Source organism: Topomyia yanbarensis, chromosome 2, assembly GCF_030247195.1.
Source record: "Topomyia yanbarensis strain Yona2022 chromosome 2, ASM3024719v1, whole genome shotgun sequence".
Classification (NCBI taxonomy): Eukaryota; Metazoa; Arthropoda; class Insecta; order Diptera; family Culicidae; genus Topomyia; species Topomyia yanbarensis.
In genome coordinates, this window is record NC_080671.1 from 116,098,965 (window position 1) to 116,118,507 (window position 19,543).

The 19,543-nt window shown below is 41.6% G+C and overlaps 1 protein-coding gene across 1 annotated transcript in view; it reads left to right on the forward strand.

Moving 5' to 3' along the window:
• The first annotated feature begins 3,617 nt into the window (after positions 1 to 3,617).
• The window catches only part of LOC131679682 (uncharacterized), a 29,307-nt gene continuing 13,381 nt past the window's right edge, over positions 3,618 to 19,543 (forward strand). Inside the window, exons 1-2 of the mRNA XM_058960418.1 lie at positions 3,618 to 3,794; positions 4,538 to 4,675. Of these exons, the coding sequence (XP_058816401.1) occupies positions 3,618 to 3,794; positions 4,538 to 4,675 (315 nt within the window). The remainder of the gene's footprint in view (positions 3,795 to 4,537; positions 4,676 to 19,543) is intronic.

Below are 19,543 nucleotides of genomic sequence, written 5' to 3' on the forward strand. Positions count from 1 at the left end.
AAGAGGCAGAGAATGCGCAAGATAACCCTAAACGCGGTTTAGCACTATTTTTTTGTCGCACGGAAAATGTTTCCATTCAACCAAGCTTCCGAGAGTACCACGATATCTCACAGCAAGAAGTCCAAATGCAGATCGCTCGTGTTGGTTCGAGGACCTCTTACATTTTGGTAATATATTGTGAAGGAGTATGAAGTGGGTATGAATGGTGGTTCACTGGCGGTTTGGATAATATCACTCGAGCCTTGACGCAAATCGGGGCTATTGTTTAAAGATGTTTGACTTTGTCGGTTGAGAACGAAGCGGACTGCGTCTGGTCAAAATTAAATTTCTGTAACGTGATTCCTCTTTGCTACGAGGGGAAACCTTCCAATTACCAAACAAAAGAGTTATATTTACGATCCTGTTTTCGCAACACAAAAAGTGATTGTTTCATAATTGACAGCAAGTTTCTCTCGACTCTGAAATCATTTTTTTTTTCCATATTCTTGATTTGATTACGTCGTTCCAAGGCGACAAATAAACCATTTAAATTCGGGGTCACTTTCAAGCCCTCTCGTGACCCATCCATCCGACATCAACTGCCAGCGCCAGCTGAAGATCTCCAAATTGGGTTCATTTGCTATACGTGTAGCGGAATGTGACAGTGCGGTGGCGTGGGGCAAGTGAAAAAAATTTCCCTTCCGCCGAAACATTATCGGTGGAGAAAAGTTTTCCTATTAATTCAACATAATAATGTTCACAGGTTTTGTTTTCCCTGGCATACTGCGAACTCGTCGACACCGGAAAGCGGCTGCCGGAAAAAATCCCCTGCTAGAACCGAGTGGCAGAACAACATTACCAAAGGTGAGCAAAGTGAAAAATGAACAATTTTCTGGTAGAATGAATGAGTCCTTTTGGTTTTAAGCGAGGCGCCCAGTAGGAATGAAGTGGGAATATAAACGAAAAGGTGTGGAAATATTCATGCCTCGTTTTATTTACTGTTTCAAGCGTGAAAAAGAAGCGAAAAAAGTGGAGATAAATTCTTGTTGAATAAGAAAACTGATGGGTGGGTTGTAAATAGATTATTGTGATATGCATTTTTTCCGCGAAAAATCCCGTGCTTACTGCTTGAACTGAACAAACTGTGCAAGGAGAAAACTTATTGTTAAATCCGAATTGTCTGATCCGTTCTGCCAAAATTTTGATATACTTAAACTTCTGTGCAACAAAATATAAACCATTTTCCCTCTCCTATTATTACAACGACCATGCTAGATTTTGCAACATAAATCGAATGATATTTATTTTCTGTCATCATTCCAAAACATTAATTGCACATATACGTAACAAGACTGATTTATTATTAATTTATGTTTATATTTTTCCAGGTATTGAAAAACCGATTCGTTTCACTTAACAGCCTTTCTCAAAACACTCAGAATTAATTTCATAAATTATTTGCATTTACACTTTCATTGTAAATCAAAGTAACGTTATTTTCATTTAATATGAGACTTATGTACGAGGGTTGGGTACTCATTATGAAATATAATCATTATACTTTCTAATTGGCCAACTGTCTGCAGCGCTCAGCCTTTCCCAATGTTCCAATGGCGAGGCCATATATTTTCATATATGTACATAAATAAACATCTGACTTGTCGAAAAATTGTGTTCAATTATTCTATGGGCCACAAAAAATTCAATAAATTAATGCGAAACCTAGGTTCGGTGTGCCATAAATCACCCGTCCCGCATATAGTTGGCACCCATTGAGCGAACAGACAGCGACAAGCAAGTAGGTTTAGCAAATGAAAGAAAAAGACCAACATTAAATACTTGTTCATTCATTAGCAAGTCTGCTGCATGTACTTAAATAGGTCTAAGGGTCATTCCCTCTCTGGTGACTTTTGGCGAACTTCGGACCGGAACTTACCGTGTGAAAACAGTTCAGTTTGCTATCAAGTGCCACTTGATAGGCTGTTGCACCTTTGATTCGAGAAATTGCTTTCATCACACCCGTCAGTTCGCAAATAACGTAGTTTTCTTACGTTTTCTTCGCTTTGTGATTTATTTCTTTCTTTTCAATCAATATTTCACAGGAAATAAAATTCAACTCGATTACAAACTTTGCCTAGTAGCTTTTAGCAGTTGATAGTAGTGAAAAAAATGGCCCAAGAACGAACAGAGGTGAAAAGTTGGTGATACAAAGGTTTAATATTGGTAGCATCGCGTTGTTACTAAATTAACATTGCGGTGTGCCTAGAAAAAAACCTGTTTTAATCCATCTAGCGGTGCAATTGTGCCTTTCTCATTTCTCTAAACTATGGCACGGAGGCATTTTATGTTCAACATAATTGTGGAAATGTCCATTACATTCTTAGTACACTTTGCACTTATACACAATGGCATGCCAGCCACGAACTTGATGAGCTACGTGTTGACGGTGAAACACTTGAAACAAGAAAATATCATACTCCATTAGCCTAATCAGCATTAGATCAATGTTATCTGCTTGCTAACTCATTTTGTCATGTGGGGGTGGGTATGTGAGGAGGGCGAAAGTCCCATGAACGAACGACTCCCCAGCTTAAATTGGTATGCTTTGTGATATAGTGGTGGTTTAAAGATGATGGGGTTGAAAGGGAGGGGTATGAGGGCTGGATGGGGTGGTGGTCTGAGGGGTGATTTAAGGAGATTTTTAAAGAAGGGAAGTGAGCAGTAGAGGGGGGGGGGGTGTAACCCCTCTCCGTAAACAATCAACTACGCCCCTGTTAAAATCCAGAAACCTTATGAGAGTCGAAAAAAAAATTTGGCCGGGATTAGGTTGACGTTTTTCAGAGTGATTGCATAACCTTTCTATATGAGAAAGGCAAAAAGATTTGCAAACTATAATTTAATTTATTTATGACTACAATTAATCTATTATAATTATAAGAAGTGCCAAGTGGTTGGTAAAGGCTGGGTAATGCGTAAGACAGAGCCTCTTCCCAGCAACTCGTATCCCTACCTCCCCGTGGTACTCGCCTGAAACTACGAGCAACCTTAGGGAAGATCGGGTAACCAACCCCGGTGGGAACTTTCATCGTAGGCTGACAGGGAAGAGGGGGTTTGCTGCTCCAAGCCTGAGCGTCTGATTTCCAGGAGAAGCAACTCAAAACAGTGTCTGTTCCCCATGTTAGGGGCGGCTGATCATCATCCGAGTGCCAGTGAAGGACTCTAAGCTCAACTGTGCACTATGGTCCTCCGAAAAGTTAAGGGGTTGGTGTCAGGCCCTGCGAGCCAACCGTAAAAAAACAATTGTAGCGAAAAGTCAACAAGATAAGAATGCGAACCGATACCAATGGCGATGACCACTGCGACGAAAAGGGACTAGCGGTTGGAAGCTCGGAACGTGGAACTGCAGATCTCTCAACTCCATCGGGAGCACCCGCGTACTCGCCGATGTTCTCAAGGACCGCGGGTTCGGAATCGTAGCGCTGCAGGAGGTATGTTGGACAGGATCCATGGTGTGAACGTTTAGAGGTAATCATACCATCTACCAGAGCTGTGGCAACACACATGAGCTAGGGACAGCTTTTATTGTGATGGTCGATATGCAAAGGCGCGTGATCGGTTGGTGGCCGATCGACGAAAAAATGTGCAGGTTGAGGATCAAGGGCCGTTTCTCCAACATCACCATAATAAACGTGCACAGCCCTCACTCCGGAAGCACCGATGATGACAAAGACGGATTCTACACGCTGGTCGAACGAGAATACAATCGCTGCCGAAGCCACGACGTCAAGATCATCATTGGGGACTTAAACTCTCAGGTAGGCCAGGAGGAGCAATTCAGCCCGACGATTGGAAAGTTCAGCGCTCACCAGCTGACGAATGAGAACGACCTTCGACTCATTGATTTCGCCGCCTCCAAGAACATGGCCATTCGTAGCACCTTCTTCCAGCACAGTCTCCCTTATCGTTACACCTGGAGATCACCGCTACAGACGGAATCGCAAATCGACCACGTCCTGCTCGATGGACGGCACATCTCCGACATTATCGACGTCAGGACCTATCGTGGCGCAAACATCGACTCTGACCACTACCTTGTGATGGTTAAATTGCGCCCAAAACTATCCGTCATTAATCATGGCCGCCTCGGTACGATCTGGAGCGACTTAAGCAACCAGATGTCGCCACTGCTTACGCGCAGCACTTCGAGGCAGCGTTACCGGACGAGGGAGAGCTCGACGAGGCTCCTCTAGAGAACTGCTGGAGAACAGTAAAAGCAGCCATCAACAACATAGCTGAGGATATTGTCGGGTACGAGGACCGGAGACGACGGAACGATTGGTTCGACGAGGAGTGCAGAGCGGTTTTGGAGGAAAAGAATGCAGCGCGAGCGGTCATGCCGCAGCATGGAACCCGACAGAATGTGGAACGATACAAACAGAAGCGGAGGCAGCAGACACGTCTCTTCCGGGAGAAAAAAAAACGCCGCCTGGAAGAAGCGGAGTGCGAGGAAATGGAACTGCTGTGCCGTTCTCAAGATACACGGAAGCTCTACCAGAAGCTCAACGCATCCCGCAAAGGCTTCGTACCGCAAGCCGAAATATGTAGGGATAAGGACGGGAGCCTGCTGACTGACAACCGTGAGGTGATTGATAGGTGGAAGCAGCACTTCGACGAGCACCTGAATGGCGAGGAGAATGTAGGTACAAATGACCAAGGCAACGGAGGATTTGACTACGTCAGTGTAGTTGAGGACGGGAATGAATCCCACGTTGAGTGAAGTTAAGGATGCCATCCAACAACTGAAGAACAACATAGCAGCTGGCAAAGATGGTATCGCAGCAGAACTCATCAAGTTGGGCTCGGAAAAGTTGGCCATTTGTCTGCACCGGTTAGTAGTCAGGATCTGGGAAACCGAACAGCTATCGGTGGCGTGGAAAGAAGGGGTGATCTGCCCCATTCACAAGAAAGGCGACCATTTGGAGTGTGAGAAATTCCGAGCGATCACCATTTGAAATGCCGCCTACAAAGTGCTATCCCAGATCATCTTCCGCCGTCTATCACCTAAAGTAAATAAGTGCGTGGGAAGTCATCAAGCCGGCTTCATCGATGGCCGGTCGACAACGGACCAGATCTTTACCGTACGACAAATCCTCCAGAAATGCCGTGAATACCAGGTCCCAACGCATCACTTGTTCATCGACTTCAAAGCGGCATACGACAGTATCGACCATCATGGACGAAAACAGCTTTCCCGCTGGAAGCAGACTCGACTGATCAAAGCAACGATGGACGGTGTACAAAATAGCCTAAGGATTTCGGGTGAACTTGCCAGTCCATTAGAATCTCGATGGGGACTGAGACAAGTTGATGGACTCTCGTGTCTACTATTCAACATCGCTCTGGAAGGAGTGATGCGACGAGCCGGGCTCAACAGACGGGGCACGATCTGCACGAAATCCGGCCAATTTGCATGCTTCGCGACATGGACATTATCGCCCGAACATTTGGAACGGTGACAGACCTGTGAACCCGCCTGAAACGTGAAGTAGCGAAGGTCGGACTGGTGGTAAATGCGTCCAAAACAAAGTATATACTGGTTGGCGGAACCGAAAACGACACGATCCGACAACGAAACATTGTTACGATTAACGGGGATACCTTCGAGGTAGTGGAAGATTTTGTCTACCTAGGATCCTTATTAACGGCTGACAATAACGTGAGCCGTGAAATCCGAAGAAATCATCAGTGGAAGTCGGGCCTACTATGGGCTCCAGAAGAAACTGCGGTCAAGAAAGATTTACTCCCGCACCAAATGCACAATGTACAAAACGCTTATAAGACCGGTGGTTCTCTACGGGCACGAGACATGGACCATGCTCGAGGAGGACGTGCAAGCGCATGGAGTTTTCGAGCGACGCGTGCGAAGGACGATCTTCGGCGGTGTGCAGGAGAACGATGGGTGGCGACGAAGGATGAACCACGAGCTCGCTGCACTCTATGGCGAACCCAGTATCCAAAAGGTGGCCAAAGCTGGAAAGATACGGTGGGCAGGGCATGTTGCAAGAATGCCGGACAACAATCCTGCAAAGATGGTGTTCGCTAATGATCCGGTTGATACAAGAAGGCGAGGAGCGCAGAGAGCACGATGGGCGGACCAAGTGGAACGTGATTTGGCGAGTACCGGCCGTAACCGACGGTGGAGAGCTGCAGCTACAAATCGAGTATTGTGGAGGCAAATTGTTGATTCAGTGTAATCATGAAATTGATGTTGAACTAAATAAATGAAGACGAAATGCCAAAGGGTGTTGCGATAAAAAATTGGTCAACTTGAACCTAAGGCATTTTTTCGTCGTTTTATTCTGTGGCCGGACATCCGTTCCAGTGGTTTGAAGGAAGCAGAGCTAAACTTGATAGCAGCTGTCAATCGAATGGACCAGCTATTTGCATTCTCTTATAAGGAGGATTGAAAGAATGTTTGTTCTTTATTTTGTAGGAATTGAACTTGTAAAAAATTTACGCCTATTCTTCTTGACCAGCTAAATCTCTTTGGATCATATGAACGATTTCTTCGACTGTATGGCGTGGATCGAGGTAGTTCAGATGGACCCAGAACTGTTTCCGCTCATGTGCAACTGTTCTGATTTTCCGCTGAATGTCTCTAGCACCACAGACAGCCAGGGGCGGCGAAACACCTTACGCCCGAGTGGGTAGAAAGCATAGGGTGAGGAGTCCATTAGTAAGGATTTTTTCCCTTTTCGCAATGCACACGCTTACATTAACATTACATTCACATTAAATCACGTTCGTTTATGCAAATGGAATTGTGGTACATCGATGTTTTCAAATGTGTGTAGTGCGAGATACATGCGTTGCACATCTAAATTTTTTGAAATGGTTCAAAATTTCGAGTGGGTAATTACCCACTCGGTTATTTTCTAGTGGGTAGTACTACCCATACTACCCACGCTTTCCGCCGGCCCTGCAGACAGCGGCTGCAATGGCGCGGATTTCAGCATTATTCTGATGACTTCGTTTTGGTGCGGGTCCCCGCAAATCGCTTGAGAAACCAGAATCCAGAATTAGCCGGAAAATGTGCCTTAATGCAGTTCGAGAGATTCGGGACGACCACGTCTAGGTAATCTACGCCCTCACACAATTTTTAGTGTCCAAATGAAAGCAGCGCAGGATGAATTTCGCGCCAACTCAAACAAATGTTGGCAGCACCCTCTCAGATTATAATTATACTTTCTATACATGAGAACTTTGTCACAAAAAGCCACTTTGCATACTTTGTTTTTCCAAAAATAATTTAGACTGTCTTTTGAAAAGGGTCAAACTTTTTTACTAATTTTTTCAAATGACTACAGTCTAAAAATGACAAATCCTACCAAAAAATGTTGTAAGAGTGATTTTCACAAAATTAGTCAAATTTTTGAATAAAAATATTGAAAAAATTCTTCATCGACTTCTACACTGGAAAAAAATTATTTTAAAAATTTAAAGTCGATTTACAAAAAAACCCATCTTTGATTTGGATGAAATTTTGTTCCACTATAGGTAATTAATTAACCTACAGTCAAAAATTCAAGTTGTACACTTTCAAGGCAAAAAGTTATTTGGAAAACACTTTTCCTTGTCCAAACTGAATTTATTCAGTGTATTTTTATCGAAAACTAAACCAATGAAAGTCATAATCATCTCAGAATGCAATTTCCCAACTGCTCCCAGTAATAAATTTTGTATATATTCATAACAAACTTGAATTTAAAATATCATATGAGCACAATAATTAATTAATAGGCCTCTATTTAAACATTCATTTTTAAATAATCAGCACGATGGCGAAGTCGACCGATAAATCGACAAACACTGACATCCACTGCGAATCGTGTCCAACAACCCCGCCATTAAGCTGTGGAATAATGTTTGCAAACACGGCCCACAGCAAAAATGAATTCACATCGGCCCACGAGTCGGCCACACCAGCGCGCACAGCCATAGTTGTCGTTTGCTTGCGCAGGTGCGGAGTATGAAAAAACACCACACATAAAGAAGCCCATAAGCTCTCTCGGTCTCCTCGATGCACCACTATCGAGGTGTAATTCAATAACCATCTTAAAACAATTGTCTGTCAGAGGTTCTTTAGCACTGACGCACGCAATATGCTTGATGATGTTTGCAATACCGTCAAACTCCTCAACCTAAGGGGGAATACAAGGTAGGCCTTTTTTAAACAAACATGAGAATAACTCTTGAACTGTTTGATATATCAAATTATTCGGTTCAATAAAATGGTGTATTTCTATGATGATAACAATTTCGTGGAACTAAAATGCTTAAAAATCTTTTTTTTTTCGAGAGTTTTCCTACTGGACCTGTAGAGCTACAGCTAGGGCTCCCCGTCAGAATCACACACTACAATTACAGACCAAATATGCAACGCCTCCCACTAAAACACTGCTTAAGGCTACTTGCAGCGGGCCGTGATTCTGAATGTGATATTCATTGTACGGTTCAGATATGTGCGGGCGTAGAGATTTTGTGATCGCGTGTATCATCGCGAAGGCTCGAGCATTTGTACGTTAACGTGTTTAATCGCGTGTGCATTTGTATGTTGCGTGTGCTAACGTGTATGTAACTTCACGTGTATAAATTCTATTTTATAACCGTGTGCCTTTCGCATATTCGCGTGTGTTCTTGGATGATCGCGCACGAACCGTGCATCTGATACTTAATTTTCGGTGTACGGTTTAGATGCTAGAAGACAGTAAGATCTTCCATATCACTAGAGTTCCCGATGATGTCGCCATGGAACGTGTTGTCGAGTGGATATGAGCTTTAATTTTTTATTGGTTCACCTGAATGTATGGACCTAAGGTGCTAGGACGGAGGGAAATAATTTCCGGACGTGACCGATTCATGATCACGCGGACGTTTGTAGGTTTGCGTTTGAGACAGCGTTTGAAACTTCGTTAACGTGCTCAAACGTTTATTACCGGGGTGTTATCAAGTTTACGCGATCGCGCGTGTAGGTGTGCGTGGTTGATCGCGAACGGCTTAAGCGTTCGTATGTTAACGTGTTTGTCGCGTGTGTTCGCGTGCATGTGATTTCGCGTGTACAAAACTCGATTTTGTAACTGTGTGGCCATTCATATATTCGCGTGCGTTCTTGGATGATCACGCAGACCGTCATTCAGATATTTAGTTTACGGTCTACAATTCACATTCTGACAGGGACTGAGTTACCATTTATCACTGAAGATCCCTGTCATGTCGCCATTGAACGTGTTGTCCAGTGGATATGAGAGCTTTCTTTTTTTAACTGGTTTAATTGAAAGCATGGATCTAGTCTGCTGATACCAAAGATAGAAGAAACTTCCGGAAGTGACCGATTCCTGATTGTGCGAGCAGTTAGGTTCACGCTTGAGACCACGTTTGGAAATTTATAAGACCGATCACCGGGATGTCATCATGTTTGCGAGATCGCGCGTGTAGGTTCCGTGGATGGTCGCGAAGGGCTCAAGCATTTGTACGTTAACGGGTTTGTCACGTAATCTTTCCTCAGAAACAAGAACATAAGGAGGTATTAATGGAATATTTGTTTAATGACATAAATTCTTTTCAATGGAATTCTTGATTAATACAAATATACTTAGTTGCTAAATTACACAATATCTTCCCACAAACTGAGTTTTATTGGATTCTGAGATGATTAAGACTTTCATTAGTTTAGTTTTCTATACAAATACGCTGAAAAAAAATCAGTTTGGATAAAGAAAAGTTAAACAGGCATTGTCCCAATTGGTTGAACTGAGTCACATGACGAATGAATAAAATTTAAAGTTACGTAAATAAAACTAAAGTAAAAAAGTTGAACTGAGTCGTTTGGTATATTAAACTCGCCGCTTTAGGGATCAGAAATATCCTCAACGTTTGAGCCGATTGAAATAGCAGAAGATAAAAAAAATGTATGGAAACCAAACTTTCTCATACCGATTATAAAAATAATTGGATTTGAAAGTGTTGAGAACTGGTGGAAATAAAAATAAGCCGTTGGCCACATATGTCCCCTAGTTCTATCTCGAGAGACCACATGGAAGTGAGCAAAATAACATATCACCGTTGGAGTGTTTCGAATAAACTAACTCATCTCTGTGAATGTGGGAAGACAGTTTAATGAAGATAAGAACACATATCTGATATGTACCGAGGGTACATCTGCATTCGAAATAAGGGACACCGAATTGAAACCAACATCAAAGTCTTCCAATTTAGATGCCTGTGGCATTATCGTAGCAGCCTCCTTCAGGTAGTTGGATAAAAATTCTTCAGTTACTGATTATTGTTTGCTAATAAATGCGTATTCATTTGATTACACATTCAAATTTAAAAAAAATAAGATTGCAACATAACTAAAGAAAATTTTCAGTAATGTACTGCAAGCAAACAGAGAAGTTGCAAAATCAATCTAGTGATTGATGATTTGGTGCATATGTTGCACCACTATCCAATCCAAGGTATATGGTTAACTTTCGAACCGTTGCAAAAATGTGAACATTTATCAAATATCACTTCGATCTGACGTCAAGCCAACTAGCAACTATCAATGTCACATTACCCCCTTTTACACTAAGGCCATGGTTGGTTGAGTGGTACCGAGCTAAGGCTATGGTTTCTGAAAACAGTTGTCACGTGTATGAACCCAGGGCAGAAGATTACCTTGAAATTATATTGTACACATCGAAGTTGTCCCAAAAACAGGGCTCAGTAACGAAATGAGTAGCACCTTTGTTTTGTTCAGATCTATAAAGGCAGTTCCAAAAAAGAGCAAATCATGGTATCACATTTCAATGTAGAACTCGACCTTCCCGTATTGAAAATACAGCTGATTCTTAGTGTAGAGATCAAATACAGGACTATAGCTGTGGTGCAGTGATCTTACTGAGATTTATATTTCTGGCTGGGACTCGTACGTCCGACAGTTGATTCGTTAAATCCCTACCAGACCAAGACACGTGATAACAAATGCTGCTCCTTGCTCCTACCAATCAGTCACATGTGTTGGTTTAAAATCATGGCAGCCTCCAACATCACTGCTGAAGTTGACAGCCTTACTAAAATTTGTTTCATCAATCAAGTATCAGAAGGTGTTGATGAAGATAAAGAGATCCATGAACTGGTGGATTGATGGGGGGAGAGTGAACAGGGAGCTCTCTGCTCATATTTATTGATTTTTCGTCACTACATTGATTGATAGGGTATAATGCAAGGCACAGAAGTGGCCCAAGAATGATGAAAATTGTAAACGATAAGGTGTGAAGTGAAGTGAACGTGTTCAAGATTCTGCATTTCAAACGTTGTATTCGTTATTACCAAGCAATGGTATACAGTCCGTACTCCATACCCTAAGGGACCATTCATAAATTACGTAACGCAAAAATTGCCCAAAATTGACTCCTGCCTCCCCCTATGTAACAAATTGTCACAAATTTTTCCATCCCCCCTCCCATGTTACGTAACTAATTCCAAGAATTTTTTTTTTCTTCGATGAAAACATGTTACGTAACGATCTAGTTAACACCCCCTCCCCCCTATGTCACAACTTGTCACAACTTGTCGTATCCCTCGCCGCCCCTAAAAGCGTTACGTAATTTATGAATGGTCCCTAATACTGTCAATTATCAAGGATCACAAAACTTAGAAACGTTTAAGTGTACATACATCAAATAAGAGACAGCTATTGATGTATTGAAATTGATTTTGCTTCTACCATGAATTGAAAACGACAGGAGAAACCAATCCAAAGGTCACAACCTGACGCAGGCATGCAGAGATGCCTTTGGAATGAGAGCACTTTTATATTTTCAGTGTGCAACAGTTTGATACTGCTGCAATGGTATGTACATTTAGCTAACAAGCCATAGATAGCTAGTGATTGTGACGATGATTGTATTGTATTTTTACATTTCTTATAAAAGAAATGTGTAGAATTCGCTCAAACTTTCAAGATTTTTTCCGAGGCGCGGACGGCCGTGTCTTATATACCAATCGACTCAGCTCGACGATTTGTGACAATGTCTGTGTGTGTCTGTGTGTGTATGCAACGGACAAACTCTCATTCGTGTTTCTCAGAGATGGCTGAACCGATCTTATCCATACCAATTGCAAATGAAAGGCCTCACACCCAGACAGAGCGCCAATAATTTGTTTTTAATTCTGATGTTTCGTTTCTAAGTAATAGATTAGACCTCTCCAGATTTTGAAAAAGTTTTGAAATATACATGGGTCAGCCCAGATTTTTGTTCTACGTGTGAATTTAAGAAGTATCGCCAAAATGACTTAATTTGAACATGTTTTGGAGGTGTCTCCAATCAAAAATCATGTTTTTGCTATGTGTCCATAGTAAGATCACTTACACTCTGATTTATTAGGCCCTACAAGCCCACATATCGTCAAATGTTGTTGTTCGACATATCTTAACATGTTTTAACAGGTGAACATAGCTCTGATCGCAATAGAAAATTTGTTAACTGAATTTCTATATTGAAAAGAATTTCAAAACCAAGAAAAAATACTACTAATTTTTCTTGTTTTTGATATACTTATCTATATAAAAATCCAGTTAACAAATTTTCTATTGCGATCAGAGCTATGTTCACCTGTTAAAACATGTTAATATATGTCTAAGGAACAACATTTGATGATATGTGGGCATGTAGGGCCTAATAAATCAGAGTGTAAGTGATCTTACTATGGAAACATAGCAAAAACATGATTTTTGATTGGAGACACCTCCAAAACATGTCCAAATTAAGTCATTCTTGGCGAAACTTCTTAAATTCACACGTAGAACAAAAATCTGGGCTGATCCATGTATATTTCAAAACTTTTTCAAAATGTGGAGAGGTCTATTATAGATGTTTGAATGTCAAAAAAGGCACTTTGCAGTTTTTTTTTTGAAATTTCTGTCGAAGTTGAACGCAGATAAACACTTTATACATCTTCAGACAGCTTATAGAAATACCTTTCGAACTTACTATAGTTTGTTGAAATCACACTATTAGCGAAGAAGATAATTAACATTAAATAGGGTAGTTTGGGGAGAGATGCCGCACATTTCAAAAAATCGATCCTACACCAAAGTAAACCATTTAATATTTGATGAAATCGTTTTGTCTTTCTCAATAGAAAGGTATTGCGGTTGTATACCATTCCCCAGAAAGCCATTTCCCAGAAAGCCAATCCCCAGAATTCCATCCCCCAGAATGTACCGTTCCCCAGAAAGACATTGCCCAGAATATACCATTCCCTAGAAAGCCATTATCCAAAAATGCTCCATTCCCCAGAAAAGTTAGTGTCTTTAATGATTCCTTTTTCTTTGTGGTGAAGCCTACGGTTTGCGCATTACCAAATTCAAGGAACTGGTGCGGTGTAATGCTGCTGAGGACATGCCATGTTTACTCGATCATAGGGATTGGTTCCTTCTTTCAATCATGAGCAGTTTTTTGATTTTGCATGCCAAAAAATTCTTGCACGTAAATTTGTGATATTTTCCTCTGACCGGTTTATTCAATCATAGATGTTGATTCCTTCTTTTAAACTTTCCTTGAATCTGTATTAAAGTCGAAATGAATGCTCATTTTGACAAATGGTTTGGTGTGTTTTTAGAGCATTTCTCGACAAACATACGATTACGGTGTAAAATCCAACTCTTAAAATTCTCTTTGAAAAAAAATTCCTGACAAACCGTTATAGGCCACACACAGTTCACAGCTTTAAATGAAAGAGAAAACCTTTCTCTTTTGTTTACTACCAACATCTTTTGTTGGAGAGTAACGGTTTGTCCAGAATTTCCGCTAAAAATGAATTTTGATATTTGGCTTTAACGCCGTAGTCATATGTTTGTCGAGGTTTATCTTTCTTTTGAATTGGAAATGTTTCCTATGCAAATGTACGATCTACCCGAAATACATTCGAAAATATTTTCGTACCTTATGCCAAATGGTACTTATACCACAGACTAATAGATATCATACTCGACAACAATTCTTCGCCAATGTTAGCGATCATTTTGAATATATTTTTAGTTGGGACAGTGATCGCATTTACGATTATAATCCATATAAGGTGCCACTGATATATGCGCAAATATACGGGATAGACCACTAGTAAAAAAAAGTTCCGGGGTCTGAGGGTTAACTAATTTGTAAATGAGTGGTTGGAACCGTGCATAGTGTTGGGCGGATCGATATTTTTAAGGAATTAATCATAGTGTTATGTCTGTTTGTCTGTGCTTATGCTATACGACTGTTAGGTCAAATGGCCAACTACTATATAATGTCTTATGTAAGACGATGTTGTGCCTAAAGACTTTATGCCGAACAAGATAGTCTTGCTCAAAAGTTGATCACAAGTTTGCGTGCAAGAGTCATTTGGCACGAAAATTCAATGAACTGCTCATGTTTGAAAGAAGGAATCAATTCCTATGTATGTGAGTAAATCGGATAAGCCGGTTTACTTGCGAGGAGCCACCGCTTTCGGCAGCTCATACTCAGGAGCCTAACACCACATCACTTCAATTACTTCATTTTTTTGAATCCTAGGAAGGGGCCTTACCGCTTACTATGATTGTTGCCAAATGTCTCTCAAGACACACCTATATTAGATTCTGAAATTTTTTCTACATGTTTCCGGGACAATAGTTCTTTCTGGGGAAAACACTTCAGTGTTTTATTTTGTCTTCATCGCAATATTCAACACAACATGAATTAGCAAATTTCACATTTCAAATGTGCACGAATCGAAAGCGAAGAATGTCGTTTGATGGAAGTGGGAACAAGTACAGTAGTGATTCGTTGGTTGGGCCACAGTCTATGTTCAACTAAAGAATTTGATTCGTTAGTAGGACCGACCAGCGAATCACGACCGTAGCACGTTAAAAAGATCAAATCAATAAAAAAAATAAAACTTTTCTGGGGAATGACTTTCTGGGAAATGGTGCATTCTAGGGGATGGAATTCTGGGGAATGGTACATTCTGGGAAATGACTTTCTGGGGAATAGTATATTATGGGGGATGGTATTCTGGGGGATTGAATTCTGGGGAATGGCTTTCTGGGGAATGATTTTCGGGGGAATAGTTTACAATCAGGTATTGCAATTGCTCTGAAAACCGACTTTTTAACGGAGGGAAGAGTGAAATATACCATTCGATTCAGTTCGTCGAGGTCGGCAAATGTATGTGTGTGTGCGTCTGAGTGTGTGTACGTGAACACAATCTCACTCACTTTTCTCAGAGATGGCAGAACCGATTTTCACAAACTTAGTCCCCAATGAAAGGTGCAACGCTCCCATAGGCTACTATTGAATTTCTAATGGATCCGACTTCTGGTTCCGTAATTACAGGGTGATGAGTACGACCACGTAGAAAATGTCGATTTTAATAAATTCTGCAAGGAATGTATAATGGTGAAAATTTTTCCAAAATGTGACCACAACTGCTTCGATTTGTAATACTAGGTCACTAACAGCCATTCAAAGTCTCTTTGGTCACATTGGCCACCATCATCGGTTCCGGAAGCCCCGGCGGAAGTATCCAAATTCAGAATAACAGTCACATCGGTTTCTCGGAGATGGCTAGACCGAATCAACCAAACTCTGTCTCAAATGAAAGATTGTTGAGGCAGGATCGTGGTTTCCGGCGAAATTCGTTTTATCGGGTTCACAGACAGGCAACAGACGGAAGCACCACCCAGCCAAGCCGACAATCATGAGCGGGAAATAAAGAAACAGAAGGCTGTACGCACTAGTAACACTTCGGGATACTTTATTATACGATATAAAACTTTATAATTTCGATCTTATCTACTCAACGGTTTGACTGGGAAAGAGGCAATTTATTTCACTGCTATCGCCTATTTAACCTACGTTACCTTTTAATTCAAATACTTTCTTACATACTAATTTTATGGCAAGTGAACTGACAGCACTGACAGCATTCGGTCTACTCTCCATTGCCGACAGTGTTGAGAACTGTCAAAGATGTTGCGTCCCCGTAAATAGCTATTAAATTTTATCCCGAACCGACTATAGCTATATTATCCCCACAGATGTCTAAAAAATTTCGCACGGATCGCTTATATGGTTCCGGAAATATAGACTGAACCGTCCGGTCACATTTGAAATTCCCATATAAGCCAATTCGACTTTTTGGGACTTTTTGGCCGATTTTGCACCTTTTTGCCTTTCTCAATAGAAAGGTATTGCAATTGCTCTGAAAACCGACTTTTTAACATATACCATTCGATTCAGTTCGTCGAGTTCGGCAAATGTCTGTGTGTATGTATGTGTGTGTATGTTGTAACGAATACATATATCCCTATAAGTTATCTGCAACATTGTATACAAATATTGTCTGCAATGTTGTATACAAATAGTCTTGGTATATTAACTTTAGTTCATTATTGTTCAGGTTATAAAATGCATGTTAAATGAATAATGAATATGGAATAAATAATTTCAAAATAACTTCATAGATTTGGTTGAGTAGTAATTCGATACAAATCTTTAATTGGGATTACCGCATACTTCGCTCCCATATAGGATAGGACTTGGCATAATAAAATAAGCAAATGAGTTCCAAGCATTCGTCTACCAATGAGACTGCTACCGACGCACCCGCTGATACGATGAAGATTTGCTACCGATTGAGGCCACTGACCCTTACGCAATGTGCCGGGGGAAAGATCCTTTTTCGCTCTGTCACGTGGGAGGGAAGCGGCTTGGTATGATTAAAACTGTCCGATAGAAAAAATGACCCTTGCTGCAATTTGGGATTTCGTGCATTTGAACACGATTTTCAAGAACTTCGCTAAGCAAGTTCCGGTACGAAGATTACCAAATGCCCGGTTAATCTGAGGATTCTGAAAGCTAGATTTCTCACTTTGGTCTGACTAGTGAAAGAGGCAGGAGTTGTCCGTTCTAAAATTCGCGTCGTAGTGTGTTTAAAAAGGTAGTAAAGTGACATGAAGATTTCTTAACAGTTTGCTAAAACGTAACGTTTCCTTTCCCAAACAGCAAGGTAGAATCCCATTCAGTGGCAGTCAGTATAGGCAGTGTCGTGTGCGTATTTGTATGATTAAAGGTAAGCCTCGTGTTCTTGTCCAATGTGCAATGTGCTTATTTGTCGCTTCGTGTGCGATCTTAATTTTCTCACAGATTCGCAACGGTCAAACGCCCAACACACCACACAATACCGCTAGCGACAGCTTCTAACCCCACCGTCAGCTCTCAGAGTTTCCCGGCGGTACACGTGGCTGGAAGAGTGTCGCTGACGTCATCAACGCGCCCTAGCAGGGCAGACCAGCCGACACGCTACGATCGGCAAGCAAGCAACGTTCTTCTTCGGTTTCGACCGGAATCTGCGGCGTCCGTACCACGTCGAGCGAATCTGGGGTGACGACTTCGGCACAGGTTCATGGCGAAGGCAGACAGCAGAAAAACAGCTCCGTCGTCACCCGCAGAATGCAGTGAGGCAACGTAACAAAAGGTCGTGAGTAAAATAAATGCACGTTTTCCGTTTGTGATTGTCCATGCGCATGTGACTTAAAACAGGGCCGCTACCCTAAGTTCAAAGTGAGCCTTTTGTAGTTGACCGGCCGCTTGCGAACGCAGGCCGAAACAAAGAACACACAGAGAACACTCGAGGCCCGAAAATAGACGCCACACGGTGATCACAATAATATGTAGGTGATAGACAATGGGAAAGGGAAAGGAAAGGAAATGAGATTAGGCCTAGTCAATGAATGAACGAAGAGGTATGTGATAGGATGAAAAATAAAAATTGCAAATGCTTAAATTAAACTTTGTTTATAAGCAATACAAATGTGTCCCGAAATAAAGGTCGTCAAACGGTGGGATAACAAAATTCTCACAAGTTTCCTATCTCATGCCTCCACGCGAGTCTAAGTCTATTGATGACATTTGGTCCTTAGACCGGCGACGATTGGGTGCTATCAGCCTTCTGCCGATAGTATCAGAATGAGAGGGTGCGAACAGATCTAGTCGAGAAAACATTGCCGTAAAAATGAATAGTTGCTCGGAAATTAGCCCCAATACGAAAAATCTGACTAGTATCTATGATCACGGGTCAATACGTATTGAAAATTCGCCGCGTCTGTTTTTATGAACCTAATTTCAAGCTCCGTTATTGCTAACACGCCCGTGCATCAGGTTATCAATACTTTATATTTCCCTTCAGTGTTCGTTATTATCGCTCGTATACTTGTATTCCATAAACAATCTGATATGGAAAATAAGAAATACTTTCCTTGATTTATAACATCTCGCGCTATTTTTGTCTGTTTAATGTGTTATCACTCGGTAGTTTTCAAGACAAATATATCGTAGAGGAGAAGTAGAGAATTTTGTCCAAATACTGTTGCAATAAATAGTGGTCCGGCCCATTACGCAGATAAGACTAGCTTTTCTAGGCAATACTCCCACGGTCGGACGTGTGGAGTTCAAATTGCTTTTGTTTAGGGAACAGCCGGCTACCCAGAGTATACTCTGGGTAGCCGGCTGCCCAGAGTTTAAAAAGAACCAAAAACTAAACAAGATCTCTTTTTCGAGTGATCGTGCACTCGAAGACTAACTAAACAACTACCTAATAAAATATGCTTTAAAGGTCGCGTCGCTTGCTTGGAGCGAATCCTAGACCTGATACCCTTCCAAACTACCAACTCCGCGACACCTATGGAAGAGTCTGATGAATCGTCGTCCTTCCGTTAAGTAGGTGGAGCATCAACACTTCCTGTCTACCTTATCCTTTATCCTTCCCCGTGAACGATGGAGATGGGGGCGGCCGGCAATGATGGCTATCATGCTGTTGAGGTTTTAATATGGGTCGGATTGGTATGAATTCCTACTTACCATTTCCTAAGCAACTCTTATTAGATAATCAGCAGTCAAACATGATGAAGTCAGTGTGCAATCCGCCAAAATCATCGTCACAACGCAACGCAACGCAACGCAACGCAATACAAATGTGTCCCGAAATAAAGCTTTCTCGTTTTCAGATGCACTCAGAATGCATTAGATTTACCTTATGTGAAGAAGTCCCGTCTTAGTTTATTGTGCTGGTTTTTTCATGTCGTCGGTTTTCGTTTAATCATTTTTTGTAGTTTGCTATTTACTGGAGAGGTTGACTCCGAGAACAACCGGGACTACTCCTAATTCTTTCCATTTTGTTAGTCTGTTGTGGGATTTGTACTTTGCCAGTGATGAGAAAACCCGTGGTGACGGACGTTGTATTCAAATGTACGGACATCCTGAATGCAGTTTAGGTCTTTAGGTCGAGTACATCGGACACATTTTGAGTCAGCTAGCTCGCTTCCCTTCCCGTATTAGGGATGAATAGAACCTTCCCTTGAAAGGTCTCAGGCCGTGCAAACCTTCATCTGTTGGGTGGTCTCTCGAAAGAGAGTGGCGCTTAAATCACCCACTTAACTGCGGGGAGCAGTTCGGCTGGCCAGGTACAATATATGTGTGTGTATGTGCGTTTGTGT